This window comes from Carassius gibelio, chromosome B5 (assembly GCF_023724105.1).
Source record: "Carassius gibelio isolate Cgi1373 ecotype wild population from Czech Republic chromosome B5, carGib1.2-hapl.c, whole genome shotgun sequence".
Taxonomy (NCBI): Eukaryota; Metazoa; Chordata; class Actinopteri; order Cypriniformes; family Cyprinidae; genus Carassius; species Carassius gibelio.
The window spans coordinates 29,898,051-29,915,595 of record NC_068400.1 but is presented as its reverse complement, the minus strand read 5'-3'; the positions used below and the strand labels follow the sequence as shown (position 1 = coordinate 29,915,595).

Genomic DNA, 17,545 nt, shown 5'->3' with positions numbered 1-17,545 from the left:
TTGGTAAAAAAATTGATAGAAAGTCAATCATGGTAATTGAAGTTGTGTTATATGGCACACAGCATATATATATATACATATATATATGCACACACACACACACACACACACACACACAGTTGTGTTCATAAGATTAGGTCAACAAATATGCATATTCTGCAAGGGACATGTATATTTATGAGCACAACTGTATATACTATTTTGAAATATCTAATATTGATTTCCTATTTTAATATACTTTCAAATATAATTTATTTCTATTTCGCAGTGCAGAATTTTCATCAGCCATTACTCACATGATTCTTCAGAAATCATTCTAATATGCTGATTTATTATCGGTGTTGAAACTGTTGTGCCACTTAATATTTTTTGGAACCTGTAATACTTTTATCTTTGATTCTTTGATGAATAAAAAGTTAAAAAGCATTTCACTCAAAGTATGAGCATAAGCATAATGTGCACAAGAAACATCTTTGTAAAACATAAAAAATCTTTCTGATCCCAGCTATATAACTATACATTTATACGGCAACCACAGCTGTCAGTTTCTATGCTGTTGGACTCATCCAACTGTCTGGCTAAATTCTTTTCCTTGGCATTTTAAACGCTTCTAATGCATATTTTATTCACACGCTCACAATCTTGGATTTCCTCTGGTCATAATTAAGAAACAACTGTGAACAAAACATTTGATCTGATGATTACAAGCTATTTTCAATCAAGGAACATTCTTGCACTGTGTGTCTTAACCAGACCACAGTGCCTGATTTGAGAGGCTCATATCCATTACTGTGGGAACATGGCACCAATCTCTTTGCTAAAAAACGAAAGAGCCAAAGCTTTTCTTTGCCTATGAGAAAACTGCAAACTCAGACATAGCTAATGCCAGGGAAAAGATGGCAGTCTTTTTTCTCATTCATCCAAGCAGCAAGTTAACCAACCACAAAGAGCTGGCCGGCCGGTTCAGGACTCTGAGAATCAATGCAAAGCAAACACAGACTAAAAAGCTTTGATCTTTATACTGACAGCGACTAGGCAGACTTTTAAACTCGAATGTGTAATGTTTCGTTGTGGTTTTGATAGGACAGATGGAGAGTCTACTACAGTTAATCACTTTGACACAGTATATGTCTGTAAAAACATTTGTGGAGGGAAAATGTTCATACTGTGCAATCCTTTATTTCTTCACACCTCAGTTCTATAGACTCCCAGATTCTTGTGGCTTCTGGATCGCTTAATCTCTGGAAAAAATCTGTTCAATTAATTTATACAGCTAATATTAAAACAGATCAGCGGATTTTAGCTTTCAAGATGAACAGCTATCCTTGTTGCACCGAATCCAAGGGAAGTGTATCGTTCTTAACCCTGTTTTCTCTGATACGCTCTCATCGACCACGTGGGGAACACTTTGCATGGGCCGGTTGGAGCAGTGCCACTGAGCTTTTTTCCATGCTCCCCACAGACAGATGCTGGGGCCAGGCTGTTAAAGGAAGAGAAAAAAAAAATACAGCGGGACCAAAATTACAAGAAGACACATTAAACCGAACAAGGCTTTTTGTGGTGAGCTGCATTCGGGCCCAGAAATTCTGCACTGAAATCATTAACATAAAAAGCACTTGATGAAAAATAAAGTTTCCATCATGTGTCTCTTTTTTTGTGTTTGAAAGCTTCGGTCCATTGCTTTTTGAACCGCGTCCAAGCCTTTTCTCTCCACTCCACTCCACAGCAGACCTTCCACTGAAACCGTTCTCAGTGTTTGCACTCTTACAGATTCAGGAAACAAGAGTAATGCAGTAATGAGCAAACATAACCCCGAGGTACGCTCATAAAACTCCCTTAAACTGATGTTTAACCAAAGGTTTGTGTGAGGAGAAGAGGAAAACACTAATGCATGGCTAGACCTCTAGAAAAAAAATTGTCTGTGGTGTCTTCAGTAAAGATCTGATAAAGCTTAGTGCCCTGGGTACAAATCAGAATCACACTCTCATTCAATAAGGTTTTCATTCCGTATGGTTTTTGTTGTTGTTGTTGTTGAAAGAATCCATGCTTTCTTAGACAAGGATGCATTAAAAAAAAAAAAAAAAAATTTGTCATAATTTAAACCTGTATGAATTTCCTTCTTTTGTGGAACATAGAAGATATTTTGAAGAGTGTTGGTAACCAACAGATTTAGTGTCCACTGACTTCCACTAGAAAAACGTTCTTTTACATGTCCTAGAAGAAAGAAAGTAAATGAATAAGTAAATGATGACAGAATTGTATTTTTCGGGCAAACTATACCTTAATGTCTAAAAATGAATTCTTCTGGAATATTACTAGAATTGAAGATCTTACCTCACCAACCAGTATTGTCACAAATCTTACAAAGACACACTTATCTCAGAGATTTGCTCAAAATGTTAAACTTGAAGCCTGTGTTTGCAAGGACACAATTATCCCAGATGTAAGCTATTCTGTCCACACCGAGGCAGACCAGCTTACATTATTCTTTCCTGACAGTTTTTCCTCAGTAATTAGCAGTTAAGTTATCCTGATCTCAAATCATCCCAGACAGATATATTAGCATAACCAAAAACTACAAATAAAGAACCACAGGCCTTCGTTTGTTTTGCAGGTCTTACACAGGGTAAGCAGCTTATACTAACAGGAAACAGACAGAGCTCCCATATCAGAATAACTAGAAGAAATATAGCCGTTATTTCCCGAGACGTCTTGACATCAACAGCTTTTCTTTAGCTTGAGAAAATGATATGTCTGTGAAGACAACTTCAGTTCTTAGTCAAAACCACGTGCCACTCCCAGGAACCTCCTCCCCGTCTGTATCCTGCCGTCCATCCGTACGGGAATCACTTGTCCCAAAGCAGATTCTGTGTGAACCCTGCAAAACTTCCTATCATTTATCTGTCACACAATACAACTCCTAATTATAGAGCTCAAGTTACAGCGATGGATTCAACTCTTAGAGACCACAACATTCACAGAACATTCAAAGGAAGCAGTCTTCATCTTGGTTATATATAGGATTGTATAGGATATGTGACTTCTACTCTAGAAATCGGAAGAATATACTAATCACACGGTGATTTTTTGGATATGGAAAAATATGTGTGCTATATTAGTTTAACCAGTTAAAATATTTATGCCCGTTGTTTTGGTTTCAGTTTTCTTTAAATCCCTAAAATTTAGTCACAGAGCTTTAAAGGGACAGTTCACCCAAAATGTAAAATTCTTTCATCATTTACTAACCATACATTGCTCCAAAGCTATATGACTTTCTTTCTTCTGTGAATGCAAAAGAAGAAATTAAGAAAAACAGTCTTAGTGTTTGTTGTTTTCATTCGAAGTTAAGTTTCACCAAAACAGTTTGGTTCCCAACATTCATCAAAATATCTCCTTTTATGTTCCACAGAAGAAAGAAAGTCATAAAGGTTTGAAACAACATCAGGGTGAGTAAATGATGCCTAAATCTCATTTTTGGGTGAAATATCCCTTTAAAAAAATCTGGATTCCACCATACAGTTGTTTGGGAGCACATTTCTATCTGTCTGGTCAATGGTGCCAGTGACTGATTTTCCGGATTATCAAAGCTGTACAAGATTCAATCAGGGTTGTACAGAAAATATAATTTATCTGTAATGTTATTATACTCTCATTCTGAATCAAAAAGGCTTGCAAACTGAATTAGAAGTCTGGAAATAACAACAGCAGCTAAAAATGTTCTTTTTAGGGAGCCAGTGAGTATTTTAAAATGAAGAAAAATGGTCCAAAGAAAAAAATTCCAACATGTTTTTTAAACTTGCTGGCGACACGGTAGAGAGAAGTACTGGTAATGTCACACATTTTTCCAAGGTTCTGTTTGCCAAGAAAGGAAAAGGCAAAAAAAGGCCCGGCACTGCAGCATGGTGAACTTCAGAAAGCAGGTCCATCCTTTGTTTTGGTTATACGCAGACATTTGGAGGACTCAGGGAAATCTGAGCGTGTCAGCTGGTCCAGATGGAGGCCAAACACGGACAGACACGAGACGGTCCACACCACTGACAAACCGTATGCAGCCGTCTGTCAGAGATGTCAACATAAGGAAACAAACAAGGAAAGACCCGCTGGCCAAAATCCAAATAGCATGCTCTGAGGCAGAAAACAGTCAACTGCAGGACACATGCTGACATGCTGTACATGGACACGGAGAACACTAACACACAGGAGACTCTGTTCTTGCTGACCAGCTGTGAATCTCCCGGATACTTAAACAAGAAACTGCCACCTAGTCAGATGAGGAGCTGTTCCAAAAAACGTTTTATATACTATACATTTATCCCACTGAATGAACTTGTACAATGTAGATGTTTACTAATTTCACTCACTTGTCTAAACTTCCCAGAATAAAAAAAAATGTCTGTCTGACATTTCTTCGTTTGTTTGCAGAACAGTGACATCATTACACATTACACTGACATTGCCTAAACAATTTTTATTTTTTTTATTTTTTTGTCAGCTGAACCCCTTTGACCTACAATATTTTATTGAAGTATGGCTTGAAGTTTCAGAAGATTTTCTGAAACTTGATGTCAACTTTTTGAAAACTACTGTAAGACCTTGACATCCTCGAGAGATGTGATCTTGATATGGCAATGTACAATGCTGTCACCGTCACCATGTCTTTCACACAAGTTCAGACTCAAACAGGCTCCCATCTGTGGTTAAGTTCAGTTACCACCAACATTTATGCACTTTGTAGAAACATTTTCAGAAATACTTTTACAATGGAAGCTTTTTACAAATTGAGAGAATTTCTACATATACAGAACTGTAGATATGCCACATGTAATGTCAATAGATGTTAAGTTGCAAATAACCTGGAGTTCTCATGTAATATGTCCCAGCACACTCACATCACATGATGAATAAGGGATGCTTTCAGTTCACAGTGACTGCACAGTTTTTCCCATATAAAACTGAGAGATTCAATGACAGGAAAAACTGAATAAACCAGTATGTCTTGTAAATCAGAAATTCAGAAAAAGCTATATGCGTACTTATTTAATGAACCAAACCAGTTGTTAAAGGTATAGTTCACCCAAAAATGAAAATTCTGTCATTAATAACTCACCCTCATGTCATTTCGTACAAGTCAGTCCTTCATTCATCTTCAAAATTAAGATATTTTTGATGAAATATGAGAGCTTTCTGACCCTGCATAGACAGCGATGCAACTAGCACATTAAAGACCCAGAAAGGTAGTAAGGACATTGTTAAAATAGTCCATCTGACATCAATGGTTCAAACTTAATGTTATGAAGCTACGAGAAAACTTTTTGTGCACAAAGAAAATAGAAGAGAAGAATTGTTGAATAAAGTCATTATTTTTTTTTAATTCTTTGCACACAAAAAGTATTCCTGTAGTGATCCACTGCTGTCACATGGACTTTTTTAACAATGTCCTTACCACCTTTCTGGGACTTGAATGTGTCAGTTGCGTTGCTGTTTATGGAAGGTCAGAAAGCTCTCGGATTTCATCAAAAAATATCTTAATCTGTGTTCTGAAGATGAACATAGGTATTATGGGTTTGGAACAACATGAGCATAAGTAACTAATGACAGATTTATAATTTTTGGGTGAATTATCTTTTAAAAGCCGAATATGACATGTAGCTCACATCTTTATACGGGACTGTAAACAAATCCAGACATCTTACCTGGCTCCGGTGACATCGACCCCAACCATCAACTGTCCGTTTAGTGACAGAAGCTCATCCCGCAGTTTGATTTCTCCACAACGGGCCGCTGGGCTGTTCTTTTTCACTTCAGTCACCCAAATGCACCCGACGTCCAAGACAGGGCCTTTATCGCTCTTCCTGCGCCTCCTCCTGACCCCTTTCTTCTTCCCCTCGGGGTCTCCAAAAATGGGAATATTTCCAAAGCTGAGCCCAAACTCTGGTCCATCTTCCTCAGACTTGTTCAGGTAGACTGCTCTCACCTCAACATCGATTTCCTCTCTGAATTGTCTGCTAGTGTACAGGGGACTTTCCAATTCAGCAAAATTTAGCTGGATGTATTCCACAAGCTTGCGGATGGCAGCCTTGCAAACACAGCCTGTGCTCATCTGAGGCTCACTGCCCTCATCTCTGTCCTTTTCTCGTGCCCAAAGCCAGTTCTCCAGCAGAGGTAGATGGCTCAGGGCATTTTCTTGGGTGATCGGCATCCTAGCTGTTGCTGCTGGGCCTGCCTGGGCCGCCCCTGCATGTTGAGTCAAGGCTCTCCAGTGGTGGCTGTAATCAGACGCATTAAAATGGCTTCACATTCCTCTCGAAATGACACAGTGACCTAACAGACTTCAGATCCAGAGCGCTGCCGTCCATCGATAATACACTTAGACCACAGAGCTCCATGATGTCATCCGCAGAAACAAAAGGAAAGCGCAGAGATTGAGGAAGTAGGGCACGTTTATGCTTTGAGGGGTAACAAGAGAACGTGTGCCATTAGCGGGTCGTCTTGGTGTGTGCCAAATCTGATTTCCAATACCATTAAAGTGGAAAATAGTGGATAGCTGGGAGTCGAGATCTATCCTGACTCACAGGCGCCACAGACGTCCACCTAATCAAAAAGAAAATAAATAGAAATGCCATTACAAAGCAAGTCAGCAGGCATGAACTCATGTTAAAGCACTGCAGTCATGGATCATTTGCTACTCAGCCACAGTACGGACAGATATTGGCGTTAAGTATGGCAACAAAGAAAGCTTCCTATATATACCAGCCATTTTATTTGACTGACAGAATTCATGAACTGGAAACGGTTCCAATAATAGCCTTATGGGCCTTTTACAGATGTGTCATTTGGCTGTTTACACAGACATTCAGTTGGGGCAGAATCACCGCGGTTGAGATTATTCAATGCACGGCGAGTAGATAGGAAGGAAAAGCAAACTTGCTTTCAGTTCTTATTCACCTTAACCTCGTGGAATGCAACCTGACAATAAACATTGAAGCTGCCAGCAAGATGTTGTGATGGTGTAGCTCAAACTATTGGACTTGCAGACCATATTTCTGGCTTATTTAAGTACATGCTGTAGACAAAGACCACAAGCAAATTGCTACTCTGGGGTTTTGCTCAAAATAACACGATTTTGGCTTCTATGAGCGTCACACAATCTACTAGGGCTTCCATATGTGAGCAAAATCTTTCAGCGAGATAATGGAGCATTTATGTGTAACAATATATCAAATTTACATGAATGTCCATTATGAGGGGAAAAATTATTAAACTGTGAGAAGATCACTTAGCGCAACTATTTAAACAATTTAACCATCTGTCAGCTGAAGTCATATGGATCAGAGCAGAAGAGTAAAATGACAGCCAATACCAGAAGACAGAAGCCACCCACCCCTTTCAAGGGTTTAACCTCACTAAGTCACATGTAATTTATAAATGGCAATTCTAAAACATTTCTATCAACAACCAGACATGCAATATGCAATCATGTCAGTGAAAATTTGAGTAACGAGAGCAAAATGACAATATTGCATATGAAAACATGCTTACAGGGAAGCTTTGCCTTCCACAGGAATGTGACACACTTATTTGTCTGTTAAGAGATCTCCTTACATACACTATAACAGTTTACTAGATTACATCAAAATGTAAAATGATAAATATCACAATACATCAACATATTTCTCCTACCTTTTCACATTTTCTGCGATTTATTCCTTACTCCATTTAAGCACATATAGGCTATGCCCCCTCCCCGTGGTGTGCTGTCACAGTGACACAGAAGGTCTGCAGACCCCAGACTTACCCTCTGAAAAGACCCACATGTAATAGGATTAGTCTCACCCCTCCCTTGTGCCACTTACAAACACAATGACCTCCCATGTTCTCTTTGGTTGAGTCGCTGAATGGCCAGTTCAAGTGTTTATATTTCTGCCATCGTGTCATTCATGATTATTGATGTTTTCCTTCCTCACTTAAGAACAACTTCTTTAACAAAGCAAATGCAGATATATAAAACACTTGCACACATTAAATAAGATGTTTGTTAATATGCTAAATTTTGGTGCCAATTTGCATCCTCGATGAACCCAAATTTTGAGAAATGTCATGTTTGGGGGGAAATGGGTCTTTAAAATGAATGTTAATCATCAGGAACTACTTCCCCCAGTCCAGTGGCAGAAAAGTGTCTGCAAACATTCTTAAGCCATTGAGACTGAGAAGAGCCATGAACAGCCTCATGATAAAGAAAGAAAGCTGTTGTGTTCTCCATTGAATTGACCCATATTAAAGACCCATAGAGAGGGATTAAAGCTATAGAGGACCATGTTTCTTTGATATTTATTACATAGGCACACTTACAGGCGTACTTGGCTTTATCCACAGCAGAGACACAATAATAAAAGCACTCCATTTGATAGTGTGACGGGAAACCCATGTGGCACTAGTTAAATCGAAAAAATGCGATCAACACTGGATTATTATCACAGTAAAGTTCCATATTGCTAGAATAAAACATCCTTTCATATTAAAACAAACTAGATTTACCATTATCAAAATCAGACCTGTCAGGCATAGGTTTTAAAAAGAACAATAAAAAAAGATTAAAGATGTCTTATATGGCTAATAATGACCATTAAAGTATGTGCTTGGGTCCCTTAGATTAATTAAAACAGTAATTTTGTTATGATTATACTAGAACAAAACACTTCTCCAGCTTAGCCAAACAATGAGTTCAGAGCTCTGTAAATACATTCATAATAAAAAAAAGAAATGAGAGAATATTTCAAAGAGAAGCGTTCCAACTCCAGAGTCCAACAGAATTTGTCACTCTGTGAGGGCGTTCTTTCAACTCCTCTTTGTTTTATCCATTAGGATCACATTACTGAGCTCTCTCGTCATTTAATAGAAGTGTTTATCATGGACATGGATGTGTTCATCCTGGAACTTTCCTTTACTTAATTCGCATACGCACACTTGACATACAAATCAAACGAGCTCACGCCATGAAGTGATTCCTGAAAAAAAAATAGGAATATCTCAAGAAATGAATGCTGCGGTCGGAGAACACTGACTGACAAATAATAAAGTTGGATGCCAACTGTGGAAACATGAATTAACTTGAGTTTTCTAAAGAAGCGCCGTACTGCCACTAATCACAGAGGTCTTGCTGAGAGCAGCCGTAAACGGGTTCACTCCAGCATGAGGTTCTGCCCTCAGGCCCACGACAGTGCTTTATAATCTACAGCCATCGATTATGTGGTGGACTTCATCTCTTCTTTGATCTGACAAATGTGATTCTTTATAACTTAAGTAATGGGTATCACTATTGACAAAAATATTCGAGTTGCCAAAATAAATAGATCTTGCTCAACAACATCTATTCATGGGACTGAACTTTTTGAATGCTAAAAAGTATGTTTTTTTTTAGTTAATGAGGCACTAGAAGTACAGGATACATTGTGGCTGTATTATTGTACCCTAGTTCACACAGGCTACTGTCAGATTGCCAACAAAGACTGGTTAATAGAGCAACAAATTTGAGCTTTAAAGTGCCTATAAGAAACTGATTCAGTAACCACTCGTTTTATAAATCCTTATTTGAGAAAATGTAGCACATTGAAAGGGAAGCAGTTTGATTCTAGAAGAAATCTGTCCACTACTGCTTGTTAATAATGTGAAGGCAGATGGATATCAATTAGGGCAATCTACTCAAGGGCCATTTATACGGCAATGTTTTCAGCCAAAAACTGGAAACTTTTTATGAATTTTGCATCTTCGTTTACACGACAACGGCATTTTTGGGGACTGAAAATGCATATTTTAAAAAACGGGGTCGATAAAACGCCACTGTTGTCATTTCCGTGTAAACACCCAATATAGGGATCTTTGAAAACAGTGACATAATGCATGTACATGTTTTTTTATTTTAATTTTTTTGTAGTACGTGTTAGGTATGTATACATTAGCAATATGTGTCGATTTTAAAGGCAAGCGCTAACAAACACACACAACAATGTTGGAGTACAGGGTAATGTTGTTGCTTCTCAAGAGTTTGCTAATGCTTCTTTAGCAAAGTGTGGATTTACTTCACCAATATTACTATTAACAGCGGAGATGCATAATATACAGTACAACATATAATCGTCACTTCCCTACTGATACTGTTTACTTACAAGGTGACAGCGCCAACTATTGTCCCGGCATACGTAATGGCCAATGTAACTGTCTGATGAGCGTTGGAAGTATTTGTTTACCAACCTTTATTTCCATTTCCCAAGTATCAAACACCTCCCTCCTTCCTCCAGGCCATATGGCTACAGATTACTGAACCGCCATATTAACTCATCCTAAAGCCTTGTGGATACAATCATACTGTTTGTATACTGTTTGACTGAGAAAAGAAATGGATGCTAATATCTATTTTAAAGACTATTGGCTGATTAATCTGTATATTGACAATTGTGGTCCAACCTAGCTATCAGTATCAGTCGACCTCCACAAAGTCCACAAAACCAAAATCCACAAAATACTGAATCCTGAATAAATAAGCTTTCCATTGATGTATGGTTTGTTAGGATCGGACAATATTTGGCTGAGATACAACTAGAAAATCTGGAATCTGAGGGTACATACATTTTTTTTTTTTTTTTTTTAAATGAGAAAATCAGCTTTAAAGTTGTCCAAATGCAGTCCTTAGCTATGCATATTACTAATCAAGAATTACGTTTTTATATATTTATGGTAGAAAATTTACAAAATATCTTCAGAGAACATGACCTTTAATTAATATCCTAATGATTTTTGGCATAAAAGAAAAATCGATAATTTTGACCAAATATAATGTATTGTTGGCTATTGCTACAAATATACCTGTGCGACTTTTTGTGGTCCAGGGTCACATTTAATTTCACATACTAAAATGTGTTAATTTTTTTAAACAGAAGTATTATGGTTTCATTTACAATATTCAGCAGCACAAATTATTACTAAATTGATGATGATAAAAATATTTCTTATTATAGCACCAAATCAGCATATTAGAATGGTTTCTGAAGTATCATGTGACACTGAAGTAAAAGCTGCTGAAACTTCAACATTGACATCTTAGGAATAAATTACATTTTAAAAATATACTAAAATAGAAAATAGATTAATAAAAATAATAACAACAACAACTAACGTTTAGTTAAAAATTCAGTAAAAGACCTATTCATTCTCTATTAAGCATGTTATAATGATTGCTTTAAATATCAAGAATGACTTTCAATTGTTTTTGGATTAAATTCCTTTTTCATTTTCAAACTAAACAGGACTATATATTAAAACGGTAAGGGTTTATAAAAATAAACACTAACCCATTCTAACTGGTAGCCCACTATTTGCCTTTTTAATGACTAATAAAAAACAAATAGAATACAGCTGCATCAGAATAATGTTATGCATCAGGCACCATGCTGTGCTACTGTCTGTGTTCATTGGTTGTACTCATATTTTAACATAAGATAGCAGTATCTGGAGTCATACAGTCTCGAACCTTCCACACACCTCCCAGCTCTTTCAGACCTGTCAGCGAACACATGGAGAACGCCTGTCTGACTCTCAGCTACAAAACAGTGTAAGAAACGTTCTTCACATCTCACGAGTCAACAAGCACTTTGTGGTTTACATCCCAAAATAGCAATTCAGTCTCAACTAACACAAACATCTTTGGATTTTTCCAGAAAGACTTGACAGGTGTTTTCAAAATGTGCCTTTGCCAGTTGTTCAGAAGGGTACGCTTACAGTAACCTACAGAAAATCTGAGCCATTCAAGGACAGATTTTGACTTCAAGATCATAATATCCTACTCAAATGCTTTGAAAACTGCTTTTTTACCTAAACATACAGAACCTTTTACCTGCTTGCCAACATAATATTTTTTGTTGCTTAAAAAAAGACAAAACTGCAAAGCAGGGCCATATTTGTAGTCTAGCTGAGCATATGGTTGTCAGGTTTTAGTGAGGTCACCTCTAAGGAAGGATTCTTTTAAAAAGAAATTCAACAAAGTTAAACAGATTTTGGCACTTAAAGGATTGACTTTAAGGATCAATACAAACAAACTTGCCACTTAAAGTATTCAAATGTTGTGAAACACTTACGGTGTGAAAGAAGTGAAAGAACTAAAACGGGAGGGGGCACTTCCCAGCCGAATGTGAGAGAAGGCCATGGGGGGTGGGCACAGTGGCAGTGCAATTTACGCAGATGTCAGAGGTGAGCCACTGGAGGAGTGAGACCCCCTCATTCAGATTCATTCATGCACTCTCCGTTCTCATTGAAGACAATGAAATGCACTTACAGGGGGCTCTAATATGTAAATGAAACCCTAGACAGGGTACAATTCATCAAGTACCCATACTTGCCATAAAGACCAATATAGTGATGGCCAACCACAAATGAATGGCTGTTTTCAATGTGATTTACAATGATGCCAATACGGACTGAAATAGGGCAGTAATGAATGGAAGGATTTTCAATGGAAGCTCTAAATCTGATTATTTTTGGGCCCTTTATTGGTAATGCATCTGGTTTTAAGAGTTTTCTTTTATGTTGTTTTAGTCTTTGATCAGTTCTAAAAACAAAAACAAAAAAACATATATTGCTGGATATTGGTAGTGTTAAGTTTAGGTTTTCACTTCGGATAAAACATTCAAACATCCAAAAAAAAAAGAAAAGGCAATTCATTTACTTGCCATTTTAACCTAAGGTAACACTGGAAACCAGCTGTGTTTCTAGCCTTTCAAACTGGGGTACAGGCAGCCCAATTAAACAATGTGTCCCCATATTTTGAAACTCTAATGTAATACTAAACGATTCAAGAAGATGCGAATTATGTTGTTGGATTGTAGGTAAACCACTACAAATGATTCAGTGAATGAGTGAACTGTTCAAATGAATCAAACTGAATCACAATCACTTTCAGACCTTTCTGCAAACTTGTTTGGATCGGTAGTGACCTGGCATCGCTGAAGTTCTGATCCTAAAAAAACTCATGGAAAACACAACAGGATTGCTGAAATGCCGAGAATTTACAGTGTAAATAAGTTAACCACAACACATCACAGCATTTGGGGGAAGTCGTGTAATGGGATTTTATGTGTAATGGGATTTTGCCATCACAGGGGGAAGTCGTGGCCTAGTGGTTAGAGAGTTTGACTTTTGAGTTTGAGTCTCGGGCCGGCAATACCACGACTGAGGTGCCCTTGAGCAAGGCACTGAACCCCCAACTGCTCCCCGGGTGCCACAGCATAAATGGCTGCCCACTGCTCCAGGTGTGTGTTCACTGCTGATGGGTTAAATGCAGAGCACAGCAAAATGCAGAGCAAAAAAATTACTTCAGCGATGCCAACACTTCTTTGAGTGTAGGAAAAGTTAATAGTCTGCTTTAGTCGCATCTATTTCTATAAGATGTAAAAAAATATATATATGTATTTAATACAAGCAGAGATCCATTCAAATGTGTCCCCATTCATCTCTGAACTTTGGCCATCATTCGTTTAACAGATAACCGCACAGGCAAAATTTATGTAAAGCACCTAATGTCAACCATACAAAGACAAATATTTGGATGCTCTACATCACATCCAGAAGCTGTAATCTTCTCTATGAGGTGGGCTGTCTTTCCTTACTCTTTGTTTAATGGTGCAGTATGAGATGCACAGATGTAATCCTCCAGAAGAGAATTTGATCTAGAGGGGGCGGGTTGGTTCAGTCCTGTGGTCTCCCCACTGGATGTGCCATGCATTGCTGTTGGGCGGTGTGCCAGATGCTGTGCAGCTTAACCCAAAAACAACAACTGTACCACAACCCACTGACACTCCCCTGCTTCCAGTCTCCCCATTCTCTCTGAGATGCACAATTACGGTCTTTTTTTAGACCATACACACTGCTGTTCACTTTTTCCAGGATGACCACTCTGCTTCAGTGAACTAGGATGCTACTCATGGATCATGCGTGAAAAGATATTTAATGTATGAAGCATTAAGAAGAAAAAGAATTGGTATTTTCATGATCTATAGCTACCTACCATGAAGTGACTATGGAGAAACCAAGCAGGTCAGTAGCATTCTAATGCACTGTGGAGTTTACAGGGCACAAAATAATTATTGTCATATGAATTTGAAACTATGCAAATAAAAAAGGATCACATGACAGCCGATAACCTTTAAGATGGATGATGAATAAATGCCTCCAAATGTACAATGTCATAATGCAGACTGGCACTACTAGTTAAGGCTTCTGGCTTGGAAATATATATAGCCTTTTTTTTTTAATTTATTTATTTATTTTTTTAAATGAACATAACTTGGAATTTGAGAATATTACACAAAAAAGGAGTCAAGATGGATCTTGTCCAGAAGTTTGACCATCATGATCAGCTTACATCTTGTTTCTTACCTTATATGGTACCTCTGAAATACATGTTGCATTTAAAGTACACAATAAGAAACAGGTCATTAGATCACATTAAATCACTGGATATTTTTGCTTTTCCCAGAGGTATACGAACAATGGTACAATGGTAATGTGAGGTCTAAACGCTGACTGCCATGACTGACAACAGAGTGAAATTCTCCCACCTCAGCAGAAACAGACACAAACAAAGGGAGGAGACCTCCATAAGTGAACGCATCAGATGGAGCACATAACTGTCAGCCAAACAGTAGCCTAATGCACATACACGGATGTACAGAGATGCATTAAAACACAGGTAATGCATACTCACACTTCAGGTGAATGGATGAGAAGTATGTGTACACAACACAGACAGGCATATCACTATGTCCACAAGTAGCTAGCAAAATTGTGCATTAATTTATTATATATATAAATCAACTTACAGTATGCCAAGGCTGCAGGTTTTGGATTCAAGGAAAATAATAAGGCTAATCTCTTCAATGGCACTCTTTCATATGCTTTATTGTTAAATAACATGTATAATTACGATAGCACTAGTAATAGTAGTCAATCGAATGATATTTGATGTCAACATGGTAGTACCCATGGGGTAAACCATTCCATAGAGAACTTTTTTTTCTCTAATATTATGAATAATGTAAATGTACACAATGAAAATAATTTTTTACCAATTTCTCAAGCTTTTCGTCTTATTTATTTAATACATAAATAAATAAATAAATAAATGACCACCGAGTGCACAAATTAGCTAAAAATCAGTGCCCAAATTACAAACTAACCAGTGCTGAAACCTAAGAATGCTAACTTACTCATTATTAAAAGTAGGTAGTTTCACAAATGTAAGGTTAATAACTTAACAGAGGAAAAGCAGTGATTTTTTTCCGTTATAATGACAGATACAGTAACACTGTTGTTTAGTAGTAATAACCCATTATGTATAACGCAGCATACTGTAGATGTCCGTTAGACAACATTTGTCCATGAATGTCTCGGCACAGACAGCCAGAAGGCAAAAATGCGAAATGAATTTAGTCAAGGGAGACTCAGTGAAGCTATAAACTATATAAACTAAAACTTACCCTCCGTACAACTGCATTAAACCGTGTTGGCAGACTGCATTTCCATTACTAGAAGAAATTTTAATCCAAATCAATGAAATCCGATTCACAAGTCGATTGATCTGGGAAAGAGGAGCCTTCCACATGCACACCGAACAGCTGAACTTTTTTCGTCTGAGTGTTATTGTAAAAAACCGCCTCCCTTTTGGTCAACTTTGACAACTCTTTCACAAAGGATGCAGCAGTAACAGTAAAGGCTCAGTTTTAACACATGCACGCGATTCGCAGTGGGGAATGACGCAGGGAGTGGGCGGAGCATCACCGCTGCTGCTGCTGCTGCTGTTTAATTAGCTGCTGCTGGATCTGTCTATAAACACAGAGCAGTTGTTAAATGCCTCGAGGTAAATTGATCTTTTAGAGCCATATTTGGCAGTTTAAAGGTTTAAAAACGACTTCAAGTGGAATTACAAATTTCATATTCAAACTGAGAGCCCACTGTGTAATGTTAAGAGGTAATCACTTTTAAAAAGTTATTTTACAAAATGTATATTAATCTGTTATATTTTGGTTTTATCATAACAGCAGTAATTAGTTACGGAGATTTATTTGTTAAAATGAATTGCTCCAATTCATTCGATTCAAGTAGTCCTACCTATATAAGTGAACAAACTTAAATATAAGTATATTTCTGTCAATATAATCTACAATTACTAAAACTCTGAATCATAACCTCTGGAAATCCCCAGATGAGATTTGTCCGGGCATGGCAAATCAGATCATAAAAAACAAGATTTAAGACTCCCAACTCCTTTTCGGACCAGACTTGTCCTGCCTTTAGTCTCATTCAGTGTCCTCACAAACAGAATCAATGCCTCGAAGCTTAAATAAACAAAATACCTTGTTAAAAGCAGCAACTCTTTTGTGAGGAACTGTATGTTCATCACAGAAAATGTATGAAGGGAATTCTTTTTCAGGGCTGGCAGGAAATTTCACAAATGTTTGTATCAAACAGGAACGTGAAAAATGTCTCAGAACAAAAAACTGCTGCGATATTTTTGTTTGCTCTCAAACACAATTGCATGCGAACATCTCTATTTATGATTGAAATCCTGATTAGAAATGTTATGATTAACACAGGGGCTGTAGATTTGTTAGCTTTGATTTTACTTGATTACAGTTATGTCTTATATCAGCATATAATATTCATTATTATTCATTCATTATTCACTTTTTTGTAATACCACTGATTGGAGGTGGAGAATTATAAAATCATTGTTTTACAAACCTTGGATTTTTTTTTACATTTAATATTCAGAAGGCTGTTCTGCAGATGAAATACTGTACTCTTCAACTGCAGGAATCCATAGAAACAATGGGGTACACAGGCATTCTTGGGCCCAGGTGGTTTTGATTTGGGAGGCGCTTATGTGCCTTTAGGTCATTTATTATTTCAAGGGAAGTGAAATTAACTATGAAGACAATGTTGCACTTTCAGACTGCTGGACACCCACAGATTGACCACAGGTCATGCCAAGTCGAGCAGACACTTTTTGGAAGATGTAGTAAATTATAGAAATGGAATAGACATTAATGCAAAAGAAAAATGACATCACACCTTGAGAGAGTACTCTCCCCTAGATTTTATGTCTACATTTTGTTTTACTTCCAGATTGTATTGAAATAATTAATTTAACACAAAGCAATCACCCTCATGAGTTCATGCTGTAGACCTACTCCTCAAGTTGCAACTACAGTACTCTCAGTTATGTCTGCATGAAATTTCCACATTTCAGTTCTTCAAAAAATTCCCTCCAATCTCTGCCAAATTAGAAAGTGTTGGCTTGCAGCAGTGTTCAGGTCATACCAAAAATGTTCAATTGGATGAATGTCTCAGCACAGACTGAACCATTCCTGAATTATAAGCTTATTTAAACCATTCCATCATACTTTTATATGTGTTTGTGCGTGTGTACTATTGCACTTTTTGATTTTCTTATTTTTTCACAAAGTATTCACCACCATTACATTTCAGAGGTTATATA

The 17,545-nt window shown here is 37.4% G+C and overlaps 2 protein-coding genes across 2 annotated transcripts in view; both read right to left on the bottom strand.

Moving 5' to 3' along the window:
* LOC127957148 (PDZ domain-containing protein 2) overlaps nucleotides 1–15,717 on the bottom strand; it is a 66,879-nt gene extending 51,162 nt beyond the window's left edge. Inside the window, exons 1-2 of the mRNA XM_052555552.1 lie at nucleotides 15,525–15,717; nucleotides 5,694–6,591 (exon numbers count right to left, since the gene is read on the bottom strand). Coding sequence (XP_052411512.1) covers nucleotides 5,694–6,199 — 506 coding nt within the window. The 5' untranslated portion in view covers nucleotides 6,200–6,591; nucleotides 15,525–15,717. The remainder of the gene's footprint in view (nucleotides 1–5,693; nucleotides 6,592–15,524) is intronic.
* LOC127957149 (myotubularin-related protein 12) overlaps nucleotides 1–17,545 on the bottom strand; it is a 64,130-nt gene that overhangs the window by 23,253 nt on the left and 23,332 nt on the right. The window lies entirely within an intron of this gene.